The sequence below is a fragment of the Caloenas nicobarica genome, chromosome 1, assembly GCF_036013445.1.
Source record: "Caloenas nicobarica isolate bCalNic1 chromosome 1, bCalNic1.hap1, whole genome shotgun sequence".
In the NCBI taxonomy this organism is placed as follows: Eukaryota; Metazoa; Chordata; class Aves; order Columbiformes; family Columbidae; genus Caloenas; species Caloenas nicobarica.
In genome coordinates this window covers 145,703,423-145,726,490 of record NC_088245.1, presented here as the reverse complement: position 1 = coordinate 145,726,490, position 23,068 = coordinate 145,703,423, and the positions used below count along the sequence as shown (strand labels likewise).

Here is a 23,068-nt window from a genome sequence, read left to right as displayed (position 1 = left end):
TCCGGGCTCCCTTGAGCTCAGCCTTTGGTGTGGTGCTTCTCCAGCAACGTCAGAAGGAGTGCTGCTGACGTGCAGGTTCCAGACATCTGAGAGATGGTGCTCTGGAGGACACAAGGTGTCCTCAGCTCATAGCTTGAAAGGCTGGCAAGATTGGAGGCATCAGCTGTCCTGTGGTAACTCTCATTGCATTGCAGGCTCACCCTGTGACAAATAGAAAATTGTGTCCTCCTCCATGAATGATGGTGAACTGCGTTATATGCACTTTGATTATAAGGGTAGAGCACGCTTGAGGGCAGTTGCCACAAGCAGCTGACATGTGTTGACTTGATCATGTGGTCCATATAACTTAGCAGTTATTTTGGTGAAACAGAGTTTGCTTGAGGCTTTACAAGATCAAAGCTTTCGTCTGCACTAGCAAGTAGTACTCTGCATAGGACGGAAGAGTCGATAGTAAGGACCTGATGTCTATACTGTACATGTTGTGTGGCAGCAGTTCAACTTGCTGTAGTCTTCTCCCATGAATTTGAACAGTCTGTAGCAATCAGAACACAATAAGGGAGCACTTGGAGTGTATCACGTATTTTCATTTAATCTGAAAAGTATTCAAGTTGTGCATTCCTCAGTGCAAATCGAAGCATGATAAGTGGGGAGATTAAAGGGATTAATTTCACAAGCACAGTCCTGATCCAGACTGAAATACCTGGACTTGCAAGTTCATGGTATCTAAGTTCTGTAAATCAGTTTACCAGTAAATGCTGGAAGGAGGACCTTTCCCTGGAATACTTCTAAATAAGTGTGAAATGTTGGTTTCCCTGGAGTTCATTTTACAACTAAGCTGGGCGTTAAGTGGCTCGACAGAAATGTATTCTCACATCTTTTGCTGTTTTGCCTTTTGCCCTTGGAGCAAGATTTGACATCTAACCTTCCGTTCATCAAACCAGAAAATATATTGTTTACCAGAATGTACTTCTGACTTTCAATTTTAAAATATTTCTGCTTAATGAGTAGGAAGGGTAACTAGAGAATATATAACACAGTGTACAGGTCCGTTTTGTGTTCCTCTGTACACAGATCTTCTAAAGATGTAAGAGTAATGAAGTTTTTTTGAAGTGTAATTATAGAAAATTTCACCAGCTTGATAAAACAGATGCCTAAGTGTTTCATGTCGTCAGTCATAATGGCAACGTTCATCTGTTTAGTTACAAAAAACTGTAAAATATTTGTTTATCATCTTGGGTGGTTTTGTGTGAAACAATAGTTAATCTTAGAATAATAGAGATTTAATAGAACGGTTTGATCTTGAGGAAATGGGATGGGCATCTAGCAGAATAATGCAAAAGAGGTTTGGAGTTAAATATCATTACAGCTGGAGTAAGTTGGAAAAGCAATATGATTTTTTAAAAAATACGAATTCTGAAATATGAATAGAATTTATAACATAAGTATATTACCATTTTAGGACCCTAATGGAGAGTATATTAGCTATATGATTGTACTCTAACTCTTCTACTGCTTTACAAATTGAAAACACCTTTGACATATTAATCACATAATACAGACAACCTGGCAAATATTTTCCATACTTTAAAGGCAGGAAAAGAGAGACTTTAATAGTGTGAGGGACCTGTCTAAGACTACGTAGTATTCAGAAGCAGGAGACTTGAAATGTATGTCTTTAATAATAGCTCCAAACCACAAACAATTTCTCAGCAGTGCAGTAATGTTGAGAAATTGATTTTGACATATATATACACACTGGTGTCCTGTGAATAAAGGTGTAACTTTGTTATCATGGAAGTTAGGTTCTTGTGTCTACTGAATAGGTAAGAAAAAAAGCAGGGACATGAACTAGCTGAAGAGAGGAAACTTTTTTGTTTTCCTTGAGTATTCTAAATTTATTTAATTTAAAAATTGTCAGGAAATAAATCCTCCAGCTTTCCTGTCTGAGAACTGTTTTTATTAGGAAGCTGATAAGACTATCCATTATAGTACTTAGTTCAGGTGATGATCAGGCTCTCAGTTTTACTCTGTAGATTTCCTTAAAAAAATTAACTCACAGTGTTCCAAGAATCAAAACCTATTCTATAACAAGTTTCAGATAGGGTCTTCAGAGAAGGGTTTGGGTTGGTTTGTTTGGTTTTTTTTCTTCCCCGACAATAGCTTTTGAAGAGGGCTTCAAGCAGTACTGCCGATATGGTTGTGGTCGGTATTGGACATTCAGTATTGGTCAGTATTGGACATTTCTGGTCTAGATATTAATAGTTCAAACATTGCTATCTGCAGAAACCAGAAATTCAGTTTGTGATTATTTTCAAAAACACAGGCTAATATATAAATACATATATATAATACATATAACATCTTCAGAACATGCTGGATTGACATGTAAGAATGGTTGCATGCCCACAGAAATGAGAAAATTTATTCTCTGTGGGCCTTTCAGCTGTCTCCCTGGGAATGCTACAGGGTTCTCATTGTGCTGGTACATTTTTATGTTCTGTTCTTTAAATGGCCGTACAGCAGTGACACAAACCTCTTGTCGGTCTAGGAAATTGAAACTAGAATAAGCAATTTAATGGCATGTAGTGATGGGACAAGGGGTAATGGCTTTAAACTGAAAGAGGGTAGGTTTAGAATAGATAGAAGGAAGAAATACTTTACCATGAGGGTGGTAAGGCACTGGGACAGGCTGCCTGAGAAGCTGTGGATGCCCCATCCCTGGAAGCGTTCAAGGCCAGGCTGGTTGGGGCTTTGAGCAACCTGGTCTGGTGGAAGGTGTCCCTGCCCCTGGCAGGCGTGGTGGAACTAGAGATCTTTAAGGTCCCTTCCAAACCAAACCGTTCTACTAGTCCATGAATTTCACACTGCATTGCTGTGTAGAGTTTTGCTCCCTCTACAGAAAGTGGTTGAAAACTGCAATATAGAGTTTGTAGTTCAGTGCCATAAATTTTCTTTCTACCTATCTTTGGCTAGTATGTCTTAGCAAAAGAAGTTGGATTTCTGTCTTTCATGAACTTCTTTTTGAAGTTAGAAGCATATTACTGATTGAAGGAAAGAGTGAGAAGTTACATGTAGCTAGGGAATGCTAGACTCCCTTTATTTAATTAGTTATACATTTAGTGACAAGCTAGTACTCATGGTAGTTAGTTATCCATTTTTGTTCACAGAGTACCTGGGTGTTCTGAAGTCATGTGGCATCATCTACAGTAAATAGTGAAAGAAATACATTTTTCCTTTTGAAGGAGTATGCTGTATGAGTCAGGTGCTGCTTGTGTTGAAAAAGTGAGGCGATGGGCCCGGCCTGTCATTTCAGCTCTTGCTCTTATGGCAAAGTTATACTAATTAGGCCACAGAAAGAGAAACTACATCCACTCCCTTCTTGTATTTCCTTATAGTCCTTAAGAACTTCTCTAAATGAAAGCAGATGTATCTTATAATGTGGCATGCAGTTCAGCTCAGAGGCTATTAGCCAGATTTTCAAGCCACAAATCGAAATGGCTGTGGATGCATTGCACATCTTTAGTCAAGGTCCTCCAGCTGTTGGCTTTTTTTTGTGGCAAAGAATAAAGGTGCTATAAGCTTTTGTATTTCAGATGTTTTGTGAGTTCCTTACTTATTTTAATGTATTGGTGTAATTGCTATAAACAAAGGGGCTTTATGTGTAAGAGACTAGATGATGTTGTTTATTAGACCTGTAACCTAGCTAGTTATGTCTCATGAAGGCCAAAAGTTATCTTGAGCTTGTTAATACCTAACAAAATCACTTTCCCCAGACCGGTCACTAAAATGAAATTTTTGACCATCATTTTATAACACTAATGTAACAGACAACCAGATAGTAGGATTTAGTTTTTTGTTTTTAAAGAAATCTCATATCTCGTACTATTCTCCATGATGGAATTGTTACTTGTAAATGGATATTGTAAAGTCTTGCCTCTTCCCAGGGCTTCAGCTGCTTTCACGAAGTGATAAGATCACTGTCTAGGAGAACTATTAAGGATAATTAATGTTTAGAGTAAAAATAATGTAAAATACAGGCAAATTCTGGGGGTTTGATAATGTTATGGCTGGAACAAGACTTCACTGAAAGGGCAAATGTCCGCTACCATACCGAGCCCTGCTAAATACTGTTTGCCCTGAATTAACTGCTGTATAGTTCTTTTGGTAAGTGCAAACAGGTTAAGCCTTATAAGTGCCTATTGAGTACTCTAATTCTGCAATTCTCTGCTGTGTTGTGCTTGCTTAAAGTAGCTGTTTAACTCTTAGGAGGTCAGCTGCGCTTTTCTGTATGCATTCTCAGTGACAAGAAACACTAGTAACCTCACAAGTTTCAGTTTGACATGGTGGATTTTTTTACCTTACGTGTAGCAGACATCTATAAGGATGTTTAGCTTAAAGAAGAGTGTTTTCTGTGTTGTACTAAGATGAATTATGTAACAGTTAAAGTAAAACTGATCTTTTTCTCATCTCCTTAGATGCCCTGTTCCTTCAGCAAATTCTTTGTCTGATAAATCAAGGGATCATACAGATAACGATGATGACTACAAAGTTCCTTCTTCACATCCTGTAATACTGAGCTCACAAACACCTCATGGTCATAATATAAAACCTCTTGCTCGGTAAGGTCACTTAGCAGCCTTGAAAGCAACTTATTTGCAAAAAATCTGTTTTTTCCAAAATTTAACTTGATTCAATGTATATACTGATGGTTAAGCTTGCTGGCCTTCTAAAATGTCTTAACTTTTCAAGCTTGGATTACTTATGCCTCTGTTTCATTTGACCACCACCACAGTCATAAACCTGTGAAGTTCACTATATTATATCTCTGTGTCAGAACTGGGTATTTTTTGCTTTTGAATACCATTTTTGCAGTCGATTGTTTTTTCCCTTAGGTTGAGCTTTTCAGAACTGACCACTAGATTTGCCCTCACAGCTCTTGCATATTTAATTTTTAGGAGAGTTGTGTGACTGAAATTCCCAAAGTCAGCTTTGAAAATCTTAAACGTTCACAATTTATATAATTAATTTTAAGAAGCAATGAAGTACTGAAAGATATGTGACTTGGCAGCTGTATGTACATTTATTCTCTTTTTGTCCCCTGTGTACTATGTCTTTTTGGCTTTCTGAGCCTCTTTCACAGCATATTTTCCTTGTGCTCCTCAGGAAGAGAACCTTTTTTTACATTTAGAGGAAATATATCTCTTTAAGTGTGTTCTAAAATAATATCTTCAAACCGTCACAGTTCTGAATTAGTAATGGAATATGGCAAGGAGATTTTGGAGCCAAGGGACATGGTGACTGAAGGCTGTGTCATTCCCGGTGAACTTCTTGGTCTTTGACTCATAAAAAAATCTGAATGTCTGGAATTAAGAGAATAAGTCTTGGGAAAAATAAGGGCCAATTCTCTACTGGTCTTGTAGGTCAAAAGTATGATATTAAAATCAAGTATTGATCTAAAAAGTTCTGGCTCTTCTGCTATTAAAAAAATGCAGTGACATTGCCATTTTTTTCTCTCTTTGTCTGAATGTGATGTCAAGGACCCACCATCAATAAAGCCTGACATGTCTCTCATCCCAAAATTAGCCAATTACAATTTTTAGACTTCTTTAATCAGACATTTATAACAGGTGGAAAAAAGGTCATAGCCTGATCACTTCTTGCATGCAGGTTAAAAATTCTGTCTTCGTTAGCAGTGCTGATCCAACCTTCACTGCATAGATGTGAATATTACACAGTTGTCTGAGCTTTATTGTCTTGAACTCTTAAATTCCTATCTACCCTATGAGACTTAAAAAAAAAAAAAAAATCAGTGGTGAATAATACTCAATGTTGGCCAATGAAAAAAAAATGGGAATAAAAAAAAATTCTAAGGTCCTAATCCTCTTTCCGTATGTCATTTTTTACGTGAGTGTGTTGTGCTTCTGCATGGGAATGTTTTTCTGTACCATGCAGATAGAGTGAGTTGCTTGCATGACCAGAGTTGCACAGGATGCCACCACGCTAAACAATTGTAGCTTAAAAATAAAAATCCCAACCCACGATGCACCATTACTACTGAATACTGGCAAATCTGTCTAGGTTAGCAAGCAGTGTGGTGCAACAGGAGTGAGTCTGTTGAGGGGACTAGTTGACTCCAAGGACTCCAGATCCACAGTGTGGTTTTGGGGAAGTTTTGGGTCCAGACTAGTCCTAACATGGTCCTGTGGCTGGAGTATGCTTTGCAAATTGCAGCACATTCCTGCGGGACATCTTCTGAGTTAATGTCATCCAGAAGCAATTGAGTCTGCATGCTCAGAGACCTCTCTGCAATGTAAACTGAAGTGTTGTGAGTAGGGCTGACTTGCGGAGATTTGTTTCAATTCATCCTCCTGACTTGAGCGAAAACACTAATAGCTAGATGCACCCTGAAAGATTATTGAGAAAATAACTAGCTGGAAACTAGAAACTTCTCATTGTCTGGTATCCTTCTTTTGTGGGAAAAAAAGAGTGCTTTCAGTTGGCTGGTACAGCATTTTGCTAGGCCATTAAAATAATTAATATAGACAGCAGATGGAAAGCTGATTTCAAAGGTTTTTTCATTTTTTTTCTAGTTTTTAATTTATTTTTTAGCTAGCGTACTTGGTCTTGCACTTGTGGTGGGGGTTTTGGCATTAATCCAGGACTTGCTACAAATACCTCAGTTTGCCATTCAGGTTGCTCTATGGTCACAACCACCGACCGTTATTATATATTCTAGTAAGAATTTTAACTTGAAACAAACCTTTCTCCTAAGCATTTAAAAAAAAATTGTGCAGAAAATATATGAAGTTCCATGTACTTAAAATGTCTTCTTTTAGCTAATGTCACTGCTTAGATGTGAAAGCTGAGCTAAAGCTTTCAAAAAGAATCATTATTCTGGTTGATACTATATAGTATTAATGTTCTTTTACTCTCGTGAGGAGAGGAGTGTCAATAATAGCTTAACTTGTCCGGATTGTTTAGCAAAACTGTTAACTTTTTTTTTGTAATAAATTTTTAGCACCTTTCAGCTTTGTCCCCCAGTGTCACCTTCTCGTATCTCTTTCCTAAGTGTTGCTTCCTCAGTTCTTGGATATTATTTAGTTTTCTGTAAAGTAAAGAGCCTACAAAATTTCTTCTGGATGTTTTGTAATTTAGGAACTATGTCATCCTTCCATTCTACCCCCAAATTTGCGTTGCCTCGAAGACTTTTCGCTCTTTTACCAGTAGATATGGCAATGTTAAAAATATTACAAGAATAATACCAAATAAGATTCATAGTCTTATATTCTGGCAGATAAGTTAATTGTCTGGTTTGCTACAGCTGATCATCTCTTCCCTGGTATGGGGCAACTTCAGCAATAAGAAGTGGATTAAAAAATTTCAGCATTACTAATTAGGCTATTATTAGAAGAAGGATGCATTATTACATTCACTATCTTTTCCTAATAAAGCTTTTTCCAAAAGGAAACGGAGGCTTCCTTGTTAGTACTCATTTGCTGCCATTTTTTCTGGTGTTTACTGTTGGCGTAAACAGGTATTTCAGCATGATTTGTAAACTGATCACTTAACTGGGCTCATTATGACCTGAAGATTTCTGAAGCGGTGCCATGTTAAGTAGAAAGTATTCTTATTCATTTAGTGTATATGATGAGGAGTCAAAGGAAGTGTTGCATTGGGAGATGGAACCAATCTAATTTCAAAGACAGAAGCAACACTTCCTCTGCCACTTCTCTGGGGAAATCAAATCAGAACAAAATAGCTCTTCCTGTTAGTTTTTTGGTTTTGTTTCAGTTTTAACTCTTGTAATTATCCTTGCATTGATTTCATTACTCCTAGTTATAACTCTTGGGACCACAGACACAATTTTACTTCCTCTTTCCTGTTTATATATTTTAAATTATTCCAGACCTTTATTCATCCCTTTTTTCCATATGGCCAAACCTGATAGCTGTATTAATGTTTGTACTATTGGTAAAAACCCAAGATCTGAAACTTAAGCTGTATATAGCTCTAGCAGATTTGCCAGTATTTAGTAATAATGGTGCATCGTGGATTGGGATTTTTCTTTTTTAAGCTGGAATTGTTTAGCATGGTGGCCTTTTTCCAAAGAAACTCTCTGGTTCTTTGTGAATTTGCAGAGTCCACAGTTCCAACGATGGGAGTAATTTCCCAGCTCTTTCACGTTTATTTAAAAAATATTTAATATTATGAAAAGGCTTTTGTTCTCTGTTTTTCCCTGCAGTATTTGAACAGAGTCATTTTACAAAATGTTCTCTGATATTTTTCTGACAAGATTATAGGCAACATTGTACTCTTTGGTTTAGATTATTTTCACATTTAATTTGATACTGTTGTTTAATTTTGAGGGTGTAATATAGCTCCATTTTAAAAATGAGTAAACTGTGGTAGAAGTATCAATGAGACACAGTTTATCAATACAGAAATGAATAAATTCCTGTAAAACTGCATCAGCTGTTTCAGTGTCGTTTGGTGTTTTTTGTTTTGTTTTGGGTGTTTTGTTTTGCTGAGTTTTTTTGGTTATGTTTTTTGGTTGTGTTTTGGTTTGTGTTTTTGTTGGGGTTTTTTGATGTTTGGCTAAGAGTTTAATGAAAATTTGTTACTGTTAGTGCTGTGTTGTGGTGTTCTGTTTGGGGTTTTTCTTGTTGTTTGTTTTTCTTTAATGACTTTTCTGTGTACTTCAGTGTGGATAATTATCAAAATCTCCATTTCCCTTTACCTCGTTTCTACTAGGGAAAATTCAACAACTGGGAATGCCAAACAGGATTGAGTCTGTGACTTAGCTGTGTGAATAAACTAATGACTTGAGCTCTGAAGTGAGAACTATGTTTAATGCTATTTCTTCCTCTATCTTATATTTCCACCTTGAGTAAGTTACTTAGGCCATGTCAGTATCCCACCAAGAAAGCAGTATAATCCTTCAAAGGAATTTTATTGACTCTTAACCAATATCTGCTCTCAATATAAAAAACCTGTAAAGTTTAAAATTGGTGCAGCTTATCGTCTTTCATTCGTTTCCATATAATGGACTGCCAGCTCAGGTACTTGGTCATACTGGAAATTAATACTTGGATAACTGGTTGATTGATTCCTGTTTCATGTCTGTCTTCAGGGTGTGTGAGAACGGTCAATGTGCTGGAGTCATGAATGGAACACACAGTGCTACTTCTGAGATGAAGAAATCAAAACATCCAGAGTTAGGTATGTTTTTATTTTTCAGTATTTAGCAAGAAAATTTATTCTGTGTTGTTCTAGGGGTACAGCAAGAAAACATTCACTTCTTGTGGTTGTGTCATTCAGGAGATGTCTATGATGCACCTACTGCTCCGGTACCTTTGCCACCTGCACGACCTCCTACCAGAGACAACCCAAAACACAGCTCTTTGCTCAACAGGACACCCTCCGATTATGATCTTCTGGTGCCCCCTTTAGGTTGCAGACTTTTTGCTGATTATATTTAATGATTAACGTTGCCTAGATAAACCAGATGCCATGTTTGTTGAAAACCAACAAATGTTATGTGAAGAGTACCAAACAAGCTATGGGCTAAATATTACAGCTCTAAGTCAATATTTTGTAAATTATCTGTACTTGGTATCTGTAAGCCCTTATGCAAGACAGACAAAAGGAACACTAAATTTGTCTTTGAGCTATAAAAAAAAGCAAAACCATTTAACCTAAAATAAATTATCGTTTTTTGCCCCTTAATCTGAAGCTCGATCATTGCAATGTAATGCAATAGCGGAGGGTTTTTCCTATTGTAGCTTAAATACCTGCATTTCTTTTATTAAATGCAAAGAAGAATGCCAAAGAGGTGGTATTTAAGTCAAAGAAAACTATAGTAATAAGTTTAGTTCTGGTTTGGTTTAGTGTTTGTTGTTTGTGGTGGAGGTTTTTTGTTGGGTTTTGCTTGTTTGTTTTCCCCCCACTATCAAGGGCTGCCTACAATCACCAAAAGCTATCTTTCCCAACCCTGATTTCTGTTCTCTTACACAAAAGTCAGTGAGCTCTGCACATATTGTTGTGCTTGGCCACCACCCACACCTTCATTGACAAACTCAGCTGCATGATTGTTAGACTGTAGTGTATGTGTCATCATCCTATTTTCTGGTTCTGTAAAACCTTCTGAACATTTGCCATGTTCCTGCACTATACTCTCTCTGGTCCCCGAAGTGTTCCTGAGTGCACAGAATTGAAGGCAGAACAACACAGTAAAAATCACACTGCTTGGTAACCCTAGTTCTGTCTGCACCACCTTTGTGTAAGGACTACATTCTTTCACCAAGCCATAGAAAATTCAGCTTATATCTGGGATCAGAGCTTTAGAACAGTAGGTAAAGATAATACTCACTATAAACGTAGCAGATTCAGTGTAGTCAGCACTGGTGTTTGAATATAAATACATGTGCTTAGCCACTGAAACTTAGCTGTAGTTGTACAATTATATTCAGTGAAGCTTTCATTATGATACTCTTTGCATTTGAGCCACTAAAAGAAATCTCTCCCCCATCCCAGAAAAGAAACTGAGCACTGCGAAAGGTCATTCAGAGCATGTTTTAGAAGAGGACTGTGCGTAGTAAAAGTCAGGTTTACAATTTTGTTACTGGAGTCACTGAACCGCTAGATGAACCCTAGGAGTACAAGCCTCAGCACCACAGAAGAATAAATTTTAAGCTTTGCTCTTCATTTTACAGTTCTTAATGAATTTTTGCTCATCTAATAATTATTTTCTAAAATGCAGGTGAAGATGCGTTTGATAGCTCACCCCCTTCACTGCCACCACCACCGCCACCTGCTCGGCACAGCATGATCGAGCACACAAAACCTGCTGGCTCAGGAAGCCGACCTTCCTCAGGACATGAAATGTTCCTTCATTCTGGTAAGAGTACGAAGGAAAGAATGTATTTTATTTAATTTTCCTTTACTTCAGAAGCTTTTTGGCTCTGTGGTAAATTTGTCACCAAGCTTCAGAAGTCTCTTTTGTTTATACTTCATTATACAAACTATTAAAAAATAGGGCTTTTTTAATGGCGAAAATGGAACAACTCGGCCTATTAAAAGACTTAACTTTTCATTATCATAAAGTAATGAAATAAGGTCAATATTTCTACACCAGGCTAGATATTTTGGAAAATTGTACTTTTCTGGTAGGAGTTCTTAATTGTGAAGTGTCAAGTTTTCTGTTGTAATCTGTGGTACTAGTCTGTATCCTTTTGTCAACTCCGTTGTTTTCTGTAGTAAAACATAATTCATGGGGTTTATTTTCAAGTTGAAACTTGGGGAAGAATCTAGAAAATAAGCAAAAAGAACATCCTGCTTTGTTAGAACTGTTGTAAAATTTTGTTGCAAAACTCTACTGTGAACACAGTTGCAGATGCCTGTGGTTCATAACAGTTTTGATCTCTCCCTGTGAATCACTGTGACACTCTTGCAGTCCGGGATTTTACTTGTAAAAGTGTAAAAACTGTGTTCACAACTTGCAAATTTTGTCCTTGAGCTGAAAAGTGTTTGATTGTCAGGTAAATTAATTTGAATACATTTACCGATGATGATACAGATTACAACAGATTTTTGTTCATTATAGTGCATACCTGTGAAGTGACTTGTTTTTCTTCCGTCGAAGCTTCTAAAGGATGTTGGTGTTAGAAGTTTACCTGTCCTATGAATATTTTCAGTGATTTATCTACCTTGTGGTGTGGTTAGATGTCTTCTTCCTCCTATCTGTTTTTCTTAGAAGCTGTATGGAGAAGGATAAATTGAAATATTTTGGCAATAGTATCACACGAAGGCCAGAATGTAGATGAAAAGTAGTCCTGTGCAACTCCATAATAGCCTGACAGGTTGTTGAGCGTTTGGCTGACCTTCGTGGATCATACTAGCTGTGGGATGAAAGTGAGCTACTTCAGGTTGAACCGGAATCTTTTTATTGTATATTTTTTGCCACCAGTCAAGGCCTAACATTGAGTAATTCACCAAAGCTCTGTATATTTTATAAGGCAAATTCAGCTCAGGGTGTTACTTTCTCATCTAAGCTGCTGATGGCATCCAGCTAAAAAGCCTTAGCATGTTACAAAATCTAAGGTTGATCTTCATAAATACAGGGCCCAGAGTTAATTTATCTTTCACACTTCAAAATAAAAGCAATGCAATCTTGTTCAGCCTGACTGGGTGCCTCTGTTGTATCATCTGATGCAGAAATACATGCTGCACCATTCAGTTCTAGTGGGAATGGAAAGGAAAAATAGAAGCCCTCACACACAGATGCACGCAAGCTCTGTCTATCTGTCTGCAGTTCCCAAGAACATGCAGAGTTTTAAATTATTATTACCAAATAATCTAAGAAACATCACTGATAGTGTTAAAAAGCATTTAATAGCTTTTAATTAAAAATCTGGAAAATGTATCTATGGGCATGTGTTGTTCTTCATATTTGCATAGTGAATACAATCTTATAGCAGCAGTTTTTATTAATCTGGGAAGTGTATACGTCTACTTAGGCATACATGGTTGTGTAGATTGGTCTTTCTTTATTCATACGGTGTTTCTAAAGCCATATTACTCACTTTGCATCTTGTCAAATAAACTGCTGTGGATGATTTATGATGAGTTTTTGATGATTGGTTTCCTTACAAGTTTTGGGAGTGATTTCTCAGCTATCCATCAGAGCCTGTCAGATTAGAGTAATAATCTCATCATCAACAGCAGCAAAAAGTTGCACTCACAAACACTCTTATGTGTTCAGAGCAGAAGCCAGATCCAGGATGATGTTAACACTTGCTCAGCTGCATCCTCAATAGCCAAGAAAAAAGAGGGAACACAAGATACCAGGACTCTGTATTTCTCTCATTTTTAATATTCTGTTCCTATAATCAGCAGAGAGAACTGAAAAGCCTAGTCACAGCAGCCTTTACCAATTTCTTTAATATTTACCTGTAGCTGGGACTGTATGAATAGGAAATCCGCCCTGCAGTCTTTGTGAACTGCAAAGCACAGAAGCGTTGCCAAGCTCTAACCAAACTGAATAGCTGGGATATTTCTAATTGTGCTGCTTCAGGCTTTGCAACATCTTCCGTGCTTTGCCAGCCACAATCCTAGCAGTGACAGAGTTCAGTCTTGAAAGGTATGTCAGAGATGTGAACAGAAAAACCATAGTCATAGAATCATTTCGGTTGGAAGAGACCCTCAGGATCATCAAGTCCAACCATAACCTAACCTAACTCTGGCACTAAACCATGTCCCTAAGAACCTCATCTATATGTCTTCTAGACACCTCCAGGGATGGTGACTCCACCACTTCCCTGGGCAGCCTGTTCCAATGCCTGACAACCCTTTCCGTGAAGCCAAAGCATTTTTTCCTAATATCCAATCTGAACTTTCCCTGGCGCAACTTGAGGCCATTTCCGCTTCTCCTGTCACTACTTGGGAGAAGAGACCAACCCCCTCCATGCTAAAACCTCCTTTCAGGTAGTTGCAGACAGCGATCAGGTCTCCTCTCAGCCTCCTTTTCTCCAGGCTAAATAGCCCCGTTCCCTCAGCTGCTCCTCATCAGACTTGTGATGCAGACCCCTCACCAGCTTTGTCACCCTCCTCTGCTCTCTCTCTAGTACCTCACTCAGATACCTCAGTAATACTTTAGTCAGGGCAGGACAGACCACCTTTGAGCTGTGCTCTTGTTGTTTTTCACCTCAAAACATAGTTGCATGTCTACTGTGCAAGTGTTGAATTTGGATGTACGTATGCGTATGCACATGCAATGAGGTATCACCTCTGTTTAGATTCATAGCTCGTCTGTCTGGAAGGGAGGCTATTTTCATCCTAGATTCTATGCATCAGCCCTCCCCCAAATAATAATTCTAATTATTGTAAGAGACCTTTTTTGTTCTGTTATTACAGATGCCCATTTTGATCCAATAACTGGTCATGTTCCTTTACCACCAGCTCGTAGAGTAACTGGAGAAAATGTCAAAACAAATAGGAGGTCTCAAGACTATGATCAACTTCCTCCCTCTTCAGGTAAGGTAGAAAACTGTCCTTCTAAGAAAATCACAACATTATGAAGCAAATAACTTTCATCCATGAAGTCCAATTAGTCTTTTGTCATTCTGGGAAACAAATGGCAATGGTAATATTGCTTTACAAAAATACGAAATCATCAAAGGATAACAGAGATTAAAGTTCTGCAATGAAATAGAAGTGACTGTTTGTTGTCTGTAGGTGTAGATGTTGTGGCATCGATTTCACCAGCTGCCAAACTGAATGCTTATGTGACTTCTAGTGTTCCTTATTTTTTGAGAGATTTTTTGCCACCTTTAAAGCTCAAAAGAGATCAGAAGTCTCGCAGGGACCACATGCCTCTCACTTCCATCTTTTGTTTCGTAGGTCCTTAAAAAATCCCCAAGTAGCTTCACTCTGTAAAGTAGTATTATTTTCTGATCTTTTTTGCTAATACGTTTGTCTGAAGTTCTAAGAAAATTTTAAAATGTTTTTTAATAAAACAATGAGAATCATACCCAATTAAAATTCAGTCTTCCATTTGCAACAGAATCAGTCCAGTAGAAGCAATTCCTCAGCCATGGAAATTTTGCTTATGGTTTTCAGACAACATGAATAGTATTTAAATGAAAGCTACTCAAATTAATTAAAATAATTATAAAATAAAGTATTACTTATATTTCAAAGTACTTTCACCAATTTGTAGACAAATTTTATTTTCTTTAGATGTGCATGGTATATGGAGAAGGGGGAGGATTGTCCCACTTTGCATCATTTTGCTGTGTGGGGAGACCACACAGAGACTAGTGATGCTTTGAACCATTATTCGTTTCTCCAGATAAGAGTGAATTGTGCATGGAAACTGTTTTGTAATACATCAAGAAATTAAGGAACTTATTTCACTAGTCTTCCCGTTGTAATGATCATCAGTGTTTAATTACAACAATCACAAGTGGACAAATTATACGTTTTTTTAATTGTATATCTCCACCTTAGGAAAATGTAGTTTATCTCTGCTGTGGTATAGGAATGAAATAATATATTTTTCCATCTTAAAGTACAGGGGAAATTAAGTAAGCCAGCATTTTTAATGAGTAGCACGTTTGAGAATTAGTGTGATGCCTTTGGTAAACCGTAGCATTTTTGGGAGGATATCTCTACTGACGTGTGTGTTTCTCTTTTTTTTTTCCCCTTGTTAGAAAAAAAAATGTTTTATAATACACATTTTATGTGTGACACTAGAAGGGATATCTATTTGTCTTACAATGTTATCCTGATTTATTTAGGACTTGAAAATTATTTTATAATAAGTTATTAGAATGATATAAATACTGTTTATAGCTATGGAATTTTTCTGCAATTCTTGCATTATGTGCTGGAACAGCTTTTAATTTTCCTAAATTACTGCAAGGTGTTTCCTACTTAAGATCTTGGAGCTTTCTTAATGTCACTTAATAAATACTTCTCTATCTGTGTGTTTCCGACAGTCATCTTCTAAAACACCCATGTGTCAACCTTTACTATAAATATCATTCTAAATCAGCATGATGTACAGCAAGATATTCAATTAAATTTCAATTAAATGAAAACAATGTGATAGATCATGTCATACTCTTAATTGGAAAGTTGTTTTGACTGTGGCAGTAGTTCCATAGAACAGAACTGCTGAGCTTCAGGATGAACCAATTCACCTTCATCTATGCTTTAAAAAGACAGTGTAGAGATGTAGTTCTATTCAGAACTTCTGTATTTCCATTTATTCTGAACTGATCGGTTCACGAAGGAAATTCTTCATTTCAGCCCTTTTGTATGGTGATTCTTTGAACTAGCTGAAAAATCTAATTATAATTTAGCCACTGGCTTCCTAGGGTAGTATGGGGAGTCCTTTAACTCCTGCGCTTCGATTTGACTGTTTTTAAGATTGCTGTCATGATGTTTAACTGAATCGTTAATATGTAATGAGAATTATATTCTAATTCAACAACATATTCAGTATTGAACACTTAAGAAATAGTTCTCTGCTATGCATCTAACTATCCCAAAGGCATGGTTTTTCAAACTCCTTAATTACAGCTTCTTAAAATTATTACAATAAAAGCAAGAGAAGGAGATATTGCTAATAGTGTATTTTACCTAAGCACAGACAGTGGTACATGGGAAAGGTAAAAGAAAATTAGGCCTCTAATATGGATGTCTGCTATATTTTACTGAATTTAGCTCTTCTTTAAGAAATTGATTTAAATGGCTAGATAAGTGTATTTTTCTGCTCCCTGTTTGCTCATCTGGACTTAGTAAAGCACTTGCATGAAAAATTGAATTTGAGGGCGTCCCATATTGTTTCAGGGTGGATTTCAGTTAACCCTAAGGGGAAATAATGTGCCACAGTAATGCAAAATATGAAGATCATAACAGCTTGGTGGACCAATATGTGCAGTTACTCCTTTCTCACTTTCTCCATGCTCTGTCAGTTCCTCAGTGTAGATGTCCATGGGTAGGTTTCGTTCCTGTACCCCAGGTAGATGAGATGTAGCTGCTTGCCACTGACCTACAGAGCACCTTGCACAAGAAGCCTTCCTCATCTGGTTCTCTGATGCTTCTCAGTCTGTCGGTGAAAGACCATGGACCATGCAGGAGAAGCAGCAAGGGAAGAATAGAAGAGGGCCGTTGCACAGCAGAGATGAATAGACAGTTGGCATAATTACAAATTTCTTCCTCCCCCTGTGCCTCAGAGCTCTCTCACCTTACAGCTTTTCCCGTTCTTTTTAAACACTCATTAAATGAGTCTGTCTCTGCCTTTATGCTAACCCAGTTCCTAAGGGTTGAATCTAGTGCTGAATTACAGAAGCGTGAGTGATAGAGGAAGCTTCTTGCTGTAGAAACTGTTAATTGAATGACACAATTAGAAAAGCTGTTTGAATTTTTAGGTAGGCATCCATAATGGCTGAAACAACAGAGAGGATGGGAGGCTGGGAAGGAAAGTCCTCCTTAAATACCTCTATCTCAGTGTCCAGATGGACATGCAGCTTAGGCTTAGTATCTTTAAGCTCAGGATCCAATGTGATACCCAGCTTCAGCTAAAATTTTGTATGGATGTGAAGATATTGAGAGAGATGTCAGCGCTTAAAAAAATAATAATGGCAATTGCGTTAGAGGGAGCCGAAGATTTTAAAGTATCTGTGCTACAGAGAGATGTCACTGTAGTGACAATAAAATGCCTATGCTGCAAATCCGCTGACAGAATTAAAAATTACCTCTCTAAATGATGCGATTGCTTAAGGAAGTTTGTTCGGAAGCTTCAGCAAAATGAAGGTTTTATACAAGAAATAACTTCAGTTTTAAGCCTTTAGACTGGGTTGAGCAAAAAATCTCTCATGTAACACAGACAGAAGGATCTGATCTATGCATAAGGCATTTCTTCTTTACTTCAAGCCCAGGGGAAGATGTAAAGTTTGCAAATTAATGTTGTTTCATCCTCTGTAGAAATGAAGTCCATAACAAAATGTGCATGTTAAAACAGGTAGAAATGTTTCTGAAAGAAAACTGTTCGATTTTAACACAATATACCATTCTTTTAAATACAAAGAATATTCTTCTGTTACAGTCTTGAGATTTCTAAAATAAGTGAAATGAGAAATTTGAACTTGTTTCTGATTTGGTTTTTAGTTATTAATCACATTTCCTGAGCTATAGTTAATTTCTAAAACCAGATTTTCCACACCTTCCTAGGAAGTTTGGGTCTGCTTCAGGTGTGTTTACTAGAATGTTCAGTGTTTATATAATTCTTTTCATCTTCAGAGAGAAAAATTATAACAAATGTGAAAGATCCCTTACTATCTGTAAGCTGTGTTGTAACTATTTGCAAGGAAAATAGGCAATGAAATTAGAAATTAATCTTAGACTCTTACTGTAAATTTTAAATCAAATTAGTCTTGTCCATTTGTTATGTGAATATCATCATCTTGCTAAAAGTACTATTTGCTTATCATCTCTGAATTAAGAAATTGAATTAAAATTTATAGCAACACTCTCATCTGAATGCGTGGAAACTAAGTTGAGAGAAAAATACCCCTTGGTTATATTAATACCTGCACTAGTGTGAACTATTTTCATTCATCTGAAGTTTTAGGTGCACTCAGTTCAATTACAGTTCTCTCTCTCTCCAGTGTTCTGTTAAGGTAGAATGTTGTAACAGTGTTGTGGTTTAACCTGGCAGGCAGCAAAATGCCACACAGCTCTACTAGAAATACAACATTCTTTCATCATTTAAAAAATATGTTTCTGAAGTACTTAACACTGCAAAACACCATTGCTGACAGTGTAAGTAAACAGGAAGTCTCACAGCCAGAAATTTCTCTAATTTATCTATCAAAGTCACTGTTGATGGAACTTCTTAGAACCCTTTTTGAAGGATTAAAGACTTTTTTTTTTTTTTTTTTAAATACTTTGCTCTTGAAAGTGTTTTCTGCTCTGTGCCCACTTGTATTTAAGCTTCTTATTGTGGAATCAGTGAGGATAAAGAAGTTTCAGTAAAGTAGCAAATTTACTTGAGCACAAACCTCTTGACTCTGAAAAGATTAGCAAGTTTGAATATTAGATTTTTTCATCAACACATCATGATTCTTAGCACCAGCATTCGCTGTGAAGGTAACCTTTCTATAAAAGAGAAGGAAAAGCACGATATTTCCAAAGGGGAACTGGAGAGGAAGGATAAAATTCAGTTTGTAACCTGCATGTTCCTATCATATTAGTAAAGTAGAATTTCAATAAATTATTTCCATTTTTGATGTTCTTGAGGAATTCAGCTTCTGTCCACATTTTAAAATGAGATATATCTGTGCATTAAACTACCTATCCATGTTTCTTTAGAATTTTACTTTTTAAACTCCTTCATGAGGCTTGACCTAGTGATAACACAATTTTAAGCCAATTTATAATGATTTCTATCTCCTTTATTTGAAACAGATGGTTCACAAGCACCAGCCAGGCCCCCTAAACCACTTCCTCGGAGGACTGCACCAGAAATACACCACAGGAAAGCATACAGCTCTGACAGTTCCACGGAAAATGTGGATGCAAAAATTGCGAAACTTATGGGAGAAGGCTATTCCTTTGAAGAAGTCAAGAGGGCACTTGAAATTGCCCAGAATAATGTTGATGTGGCCCGTAGTATTTTAAGAGAGTTTGTCTGTTTTCCTCCACCGGTCTCCCCACGTCTCAATCTATAGCAGTGTCACGATATTCTTGGAGCATTTGATTTCTACACATACACGTGTGGATCGCGAAATGAGAGAAAGAAGAGAATGGAATATTTTTCTTTCATCCTTGGTAGAAGGGTGTTTGTTTCCAGCCGCTTTTCAAAGGCTCCTGGCTGCTCCAATCAAGACTTATAAATATGCTGAGGCTTATGTATTTTTGCTAGCCATACTTTTATAAATCAGGGTTGAACTGACAAAATAATTTAAAGAAGTTTACTTCCCTAGAACTTTTTAATCTGTGAAATGCTTTTTCTTGTTTACAAGTTGGCAAGTTACAGTTTTCTAGTTGATGCCTGTATTATGTTCCTGTTCATTTTCCCTTGTACTTGTGGTCAGTTCTGCTGTAGCATTCCCAAGGGTTTCCATGCTGACCACCACATCAACTAAATCATTGCTTTCCAGAAGTCCTGTGTTTGTTTGTTTCCCTTACAAGATGCTTTAACTGTTTTTTTGCATTTCAGCTCATCAAATGCAAAAAGTATGTGGCCTTCACTACTGATTTTTTTGTTGTTGTTCTAAGATTCTTTTGCTCTCGAGAGAGGAAATATCTGAATGTAAAATGCATTACTCTGTCTATGAACTGCCTTTTTAAAGGTATTTTGACAGTAATGTTGGGCAGCTTTCTGTTTAACATTAATTTCATGACCTGTGATCCTCAAGGTCATTTATACACAGTTTCCACAAAAATATCCCAACCAACAAATAAAACATTTCATGCAGCAGTGATACTGAGTTCTAACATGTAAAAGCTGTTTCAAATTTGAGTATTGCAAATGTTCAACAAAGCCAAATGCACGTGATAATACTGTTTTGATTACACACTAATGGCACCAGTTTTCTATGACCTAGGTAAACTGAGGCATGCCAGATTAGGAGGAATATTTTTGAATCATATTAATGGTATTCAGGTAAATTCCAGTTCTAGTTTCTGTAAAGTAGAATGCGGTTAATTTTTGAGTGGTTATCCTGTGATTCGTTGTGGCTTGGATCTGTTTGTATTAACATGGGAACTTTAAATCTTTGATGCACTGTTAATTCCTAATGCTACTGTAGCAATATTTTTTGCAAAGTTTTTAGTAACCTCCTCCTCTGTACACTCTATTATTCTCAAGTATGTGTTTAATACCCAAATTAATTCACTCACTTTCCGGCTTCATAGTTGGAAATACATTTTTGCTTTTCGTGGTTAGTGATTCTCCAGCTTTGACATTTTATCTTGGAGCCCAAATTGATGCAAGCCAAATGAAAAATCTTCCGAATTTTAGAACGAGAGAAGACAACTCTGTTCTTAGTACACTCAAAGTTAAGAGTCCACGTATTTCCAGAATAATTCTGTAGATTGCTGCCTTTTTTTTTTTTTTTTAGGAAGCTCTGAAATCTTTTGTTGTATTACTGTTGAAAAGATAAAACCGTGTGGTTGTTAGAATGTTTTTCATATTTTGTAACCAGTATATGAGAATTTTCACAGTGTGCTACACTGAGTGTGAGGTATCTATTCATTGTTCCCTTTCAGCTGTGAGTGTGCTCCTTCACTCAGAGCAAGTGGTAAAAGTTATATCACTTACAGGATCAGATCTCAGCAGCCAATGCACTTGTTTTGAAGATTTTTTTTTTTTCAAGACAGCAAATGGCTGTGTTGTAGGATTCAAAATAACTGGGAACACCCAGTGGGAATTACTGTGATATCTCCAAGTCCATAATTTCATCAAAGAACTAATTCTTAAAACTAATTAAATACATTATTTTGTAGCATCACAAAACACAGTATGGGTATCATTAATCTGCTTCAGTAATAAAAGATGATCAGGAGAATTCAGGGTGTAGGGAAGGCCTTCTGTTTTGATTTAAGCAAATGATTCTCAGTTTATAGAAAAGGGAATTTGCAACTTCCTTTAAATGTTCATTCATTGAGTACAGCTTAAGGTAAGTTATTGATGAAGTGCTTTTAGTTCAAATAAATATCTTTGGGGAAAAGTTTTGTGTAGTCTTGAAACCTCTTGTTCATTTGCTCTGTTTACAATATCACTCTACCATTTTAGCAAACTCTAAATTCAAAATGATTCGTACTATTAAATTAAACACTGTAATTGTACTGGAATTACTTCAATGATGTTCTAGCCTAACTGCCAGCATAGCAATGACGACAGTGAAAAAAGAAGAGTTTGCAAGGATGAGCAAACAATCTGCAGATTGAATTTTGAAATGTTGACTTGTAATGGAGAACTCACTTCCTCGTTTTTGTGAAGCAGCTTACTACAACCGACAGCCTTATGTTTCAATTAAAGGCTGGAGCTGCTGCCTGATAGATTAAGGTTTTTAATTTTTCCCTTATTTCTGGTTGTGACCACCAGTGACAACTTTTTTTTGTTTTTAAAGTTTGAGCAATATTCTGAGTGGTAGCTTGAAAAGAGTTCCATTAATCTTTAAATGAGTGTGCTAATAACACTTGTAAATAGTGGAACGTGAAGAGTATTTCAAACTTGTTTTGGTTAATACTTTTAAATTCAAACGGAGCAAAATTGCTTTGCTAGAGTGATGTTTACTCTGCAGGAATTAATAGGCTTAGAAGAAGTTAATCTGGCTACAGTCTAGTTCTCTAAACATATAGTTCTCTAAACATATTTTAACCTTTGAAGGACTTAAGGATTTGAGCCTGGCAGTGTATTATGCACATATATAACTTTAAGGAAGATTGACTTCAGGGAGAGTGCTTGAATGGACAAAGTTGGTTAAACTCAGAAACATGTACTATGATACTACTTCCAATTAAATGCAATCACAGGCTTTAGATCATCATTCTGATGTCTGTTGGCTTCACCTTTTTTCTCCTTTTGGCTAAGTTACTGCATTTTAAGCAAATTGGCTGAATCCGAAGTTGAGCAAAGTAAGTGGGCATGAGCAGCATGAATCTCTTCCAAAGACTGACTAGAAAAAAACTTGTGATAAAATTGTGATAAAATAAATGCATTTACTATGGTTAGCCATGTTAATGGCTTGGCTGGAATGTTAAAATGGCCACTGGTAAAATTTGTTAATATTCAGTATATCAAGTGTGCATCTGGCACAGTTCTTTTCGTAATGTGAATTTAGGAAATTTTGTACCTGGATCATTTCTTCTGTTACATTTCCTTTGTTTTCAGCTTGAAGCTTTACTTTGCACTGATGACTCTGACCTGAAAGCATTTAGATTTGTCTCTTAAAGCTTGACAAATTTTGAAGCAAATGAACACCGTATTCTAAGCAAATTCAGGTACTACCTGTTGACCTGGAATTTAGCGCTTTTAGGAATGACTTCTTGAAAAAGGACTTCAGTAGTTTCCATTTTGAAGGATTTTCTTTCAAATAACTGTTTTCTCTGAAAATGCCTTTTATAAATTTGTCTAACGTGGCATACTTAGTGATGTGTTCAATTAATTTATATTTTATTCAACATTCTTTTAAAATTTTGATTATTATGTAAGCTCAAGTTCTTTATCTGTTCTTGTAAGGTATTTTATAAAATTAATGTTAACAGAATGTTGAGTTCGTCTGTGGTTTTTCAAGACTCTCTCTGTTATTGAATATTATCATTTTTTATATACTGCTTTAGAAACATAGCCTATCCTGTGTAGGAGTCTTAGAAACCATTGGGTTTTTTAAGCCACAATAAGGAAGCTTTGCTCTAAAAGAAGATGAATCATTGCATTGAGACAATTGCTTTATATCCCCATACATTACTTCACTTCTAGATTTCAGTAGCAAAAATTTATAAATTGGCAGTAATTTTGGAATGTGCATGTAATAGTTGTGTGGCAGAAAGATGA

General features: G+C 36.6%; 1 protein-coding gene across 3 annotated transcripts in view; it reads left to right on the top strand.

Annotated features, from left to right (window-relative positions):
* Positions 1-22,665, top strand: part of CBLB (Cbl proto-oncogene B) — a 138,840-nt gene extending 116,175 nt beyond the window's left edge. For 2 of the 3 annotated variants that reach the window (XM_065646408.1, XM_065646425.1), the window contains 6 exons: positions 4,476-4,619; positions 9,131-9,219; positions 9,319-9,450; positions 10,760-10,897; positions 13,912-14,031; positions 18,973-22,665. In XM_065646408.1, coding sequence (XP_065502480.1) covers positions 4,476-4,619; positions 9,131-9,219; positions 9,319-9,450; positions 10,760-10,897; positions 13,912-14,031; positions 18,973-19,235 — 886 coding nt within the window. In that variant the 3' untranslated portion in view covers positions 19,236-22,665. The remainder of the gene's footprint in view (positions 1-4,475; positions 4,620-9,130; positions 9,220-9,318; positions 9,451-10,759; positions 10,898-13,911; positions 14,032-18,972) is intronic. The other variant, XM_065646415.1, reaches the window with a different exon arrangement.
* Positions 22,666-23,068: the final 403 nt, after the last annotated feature.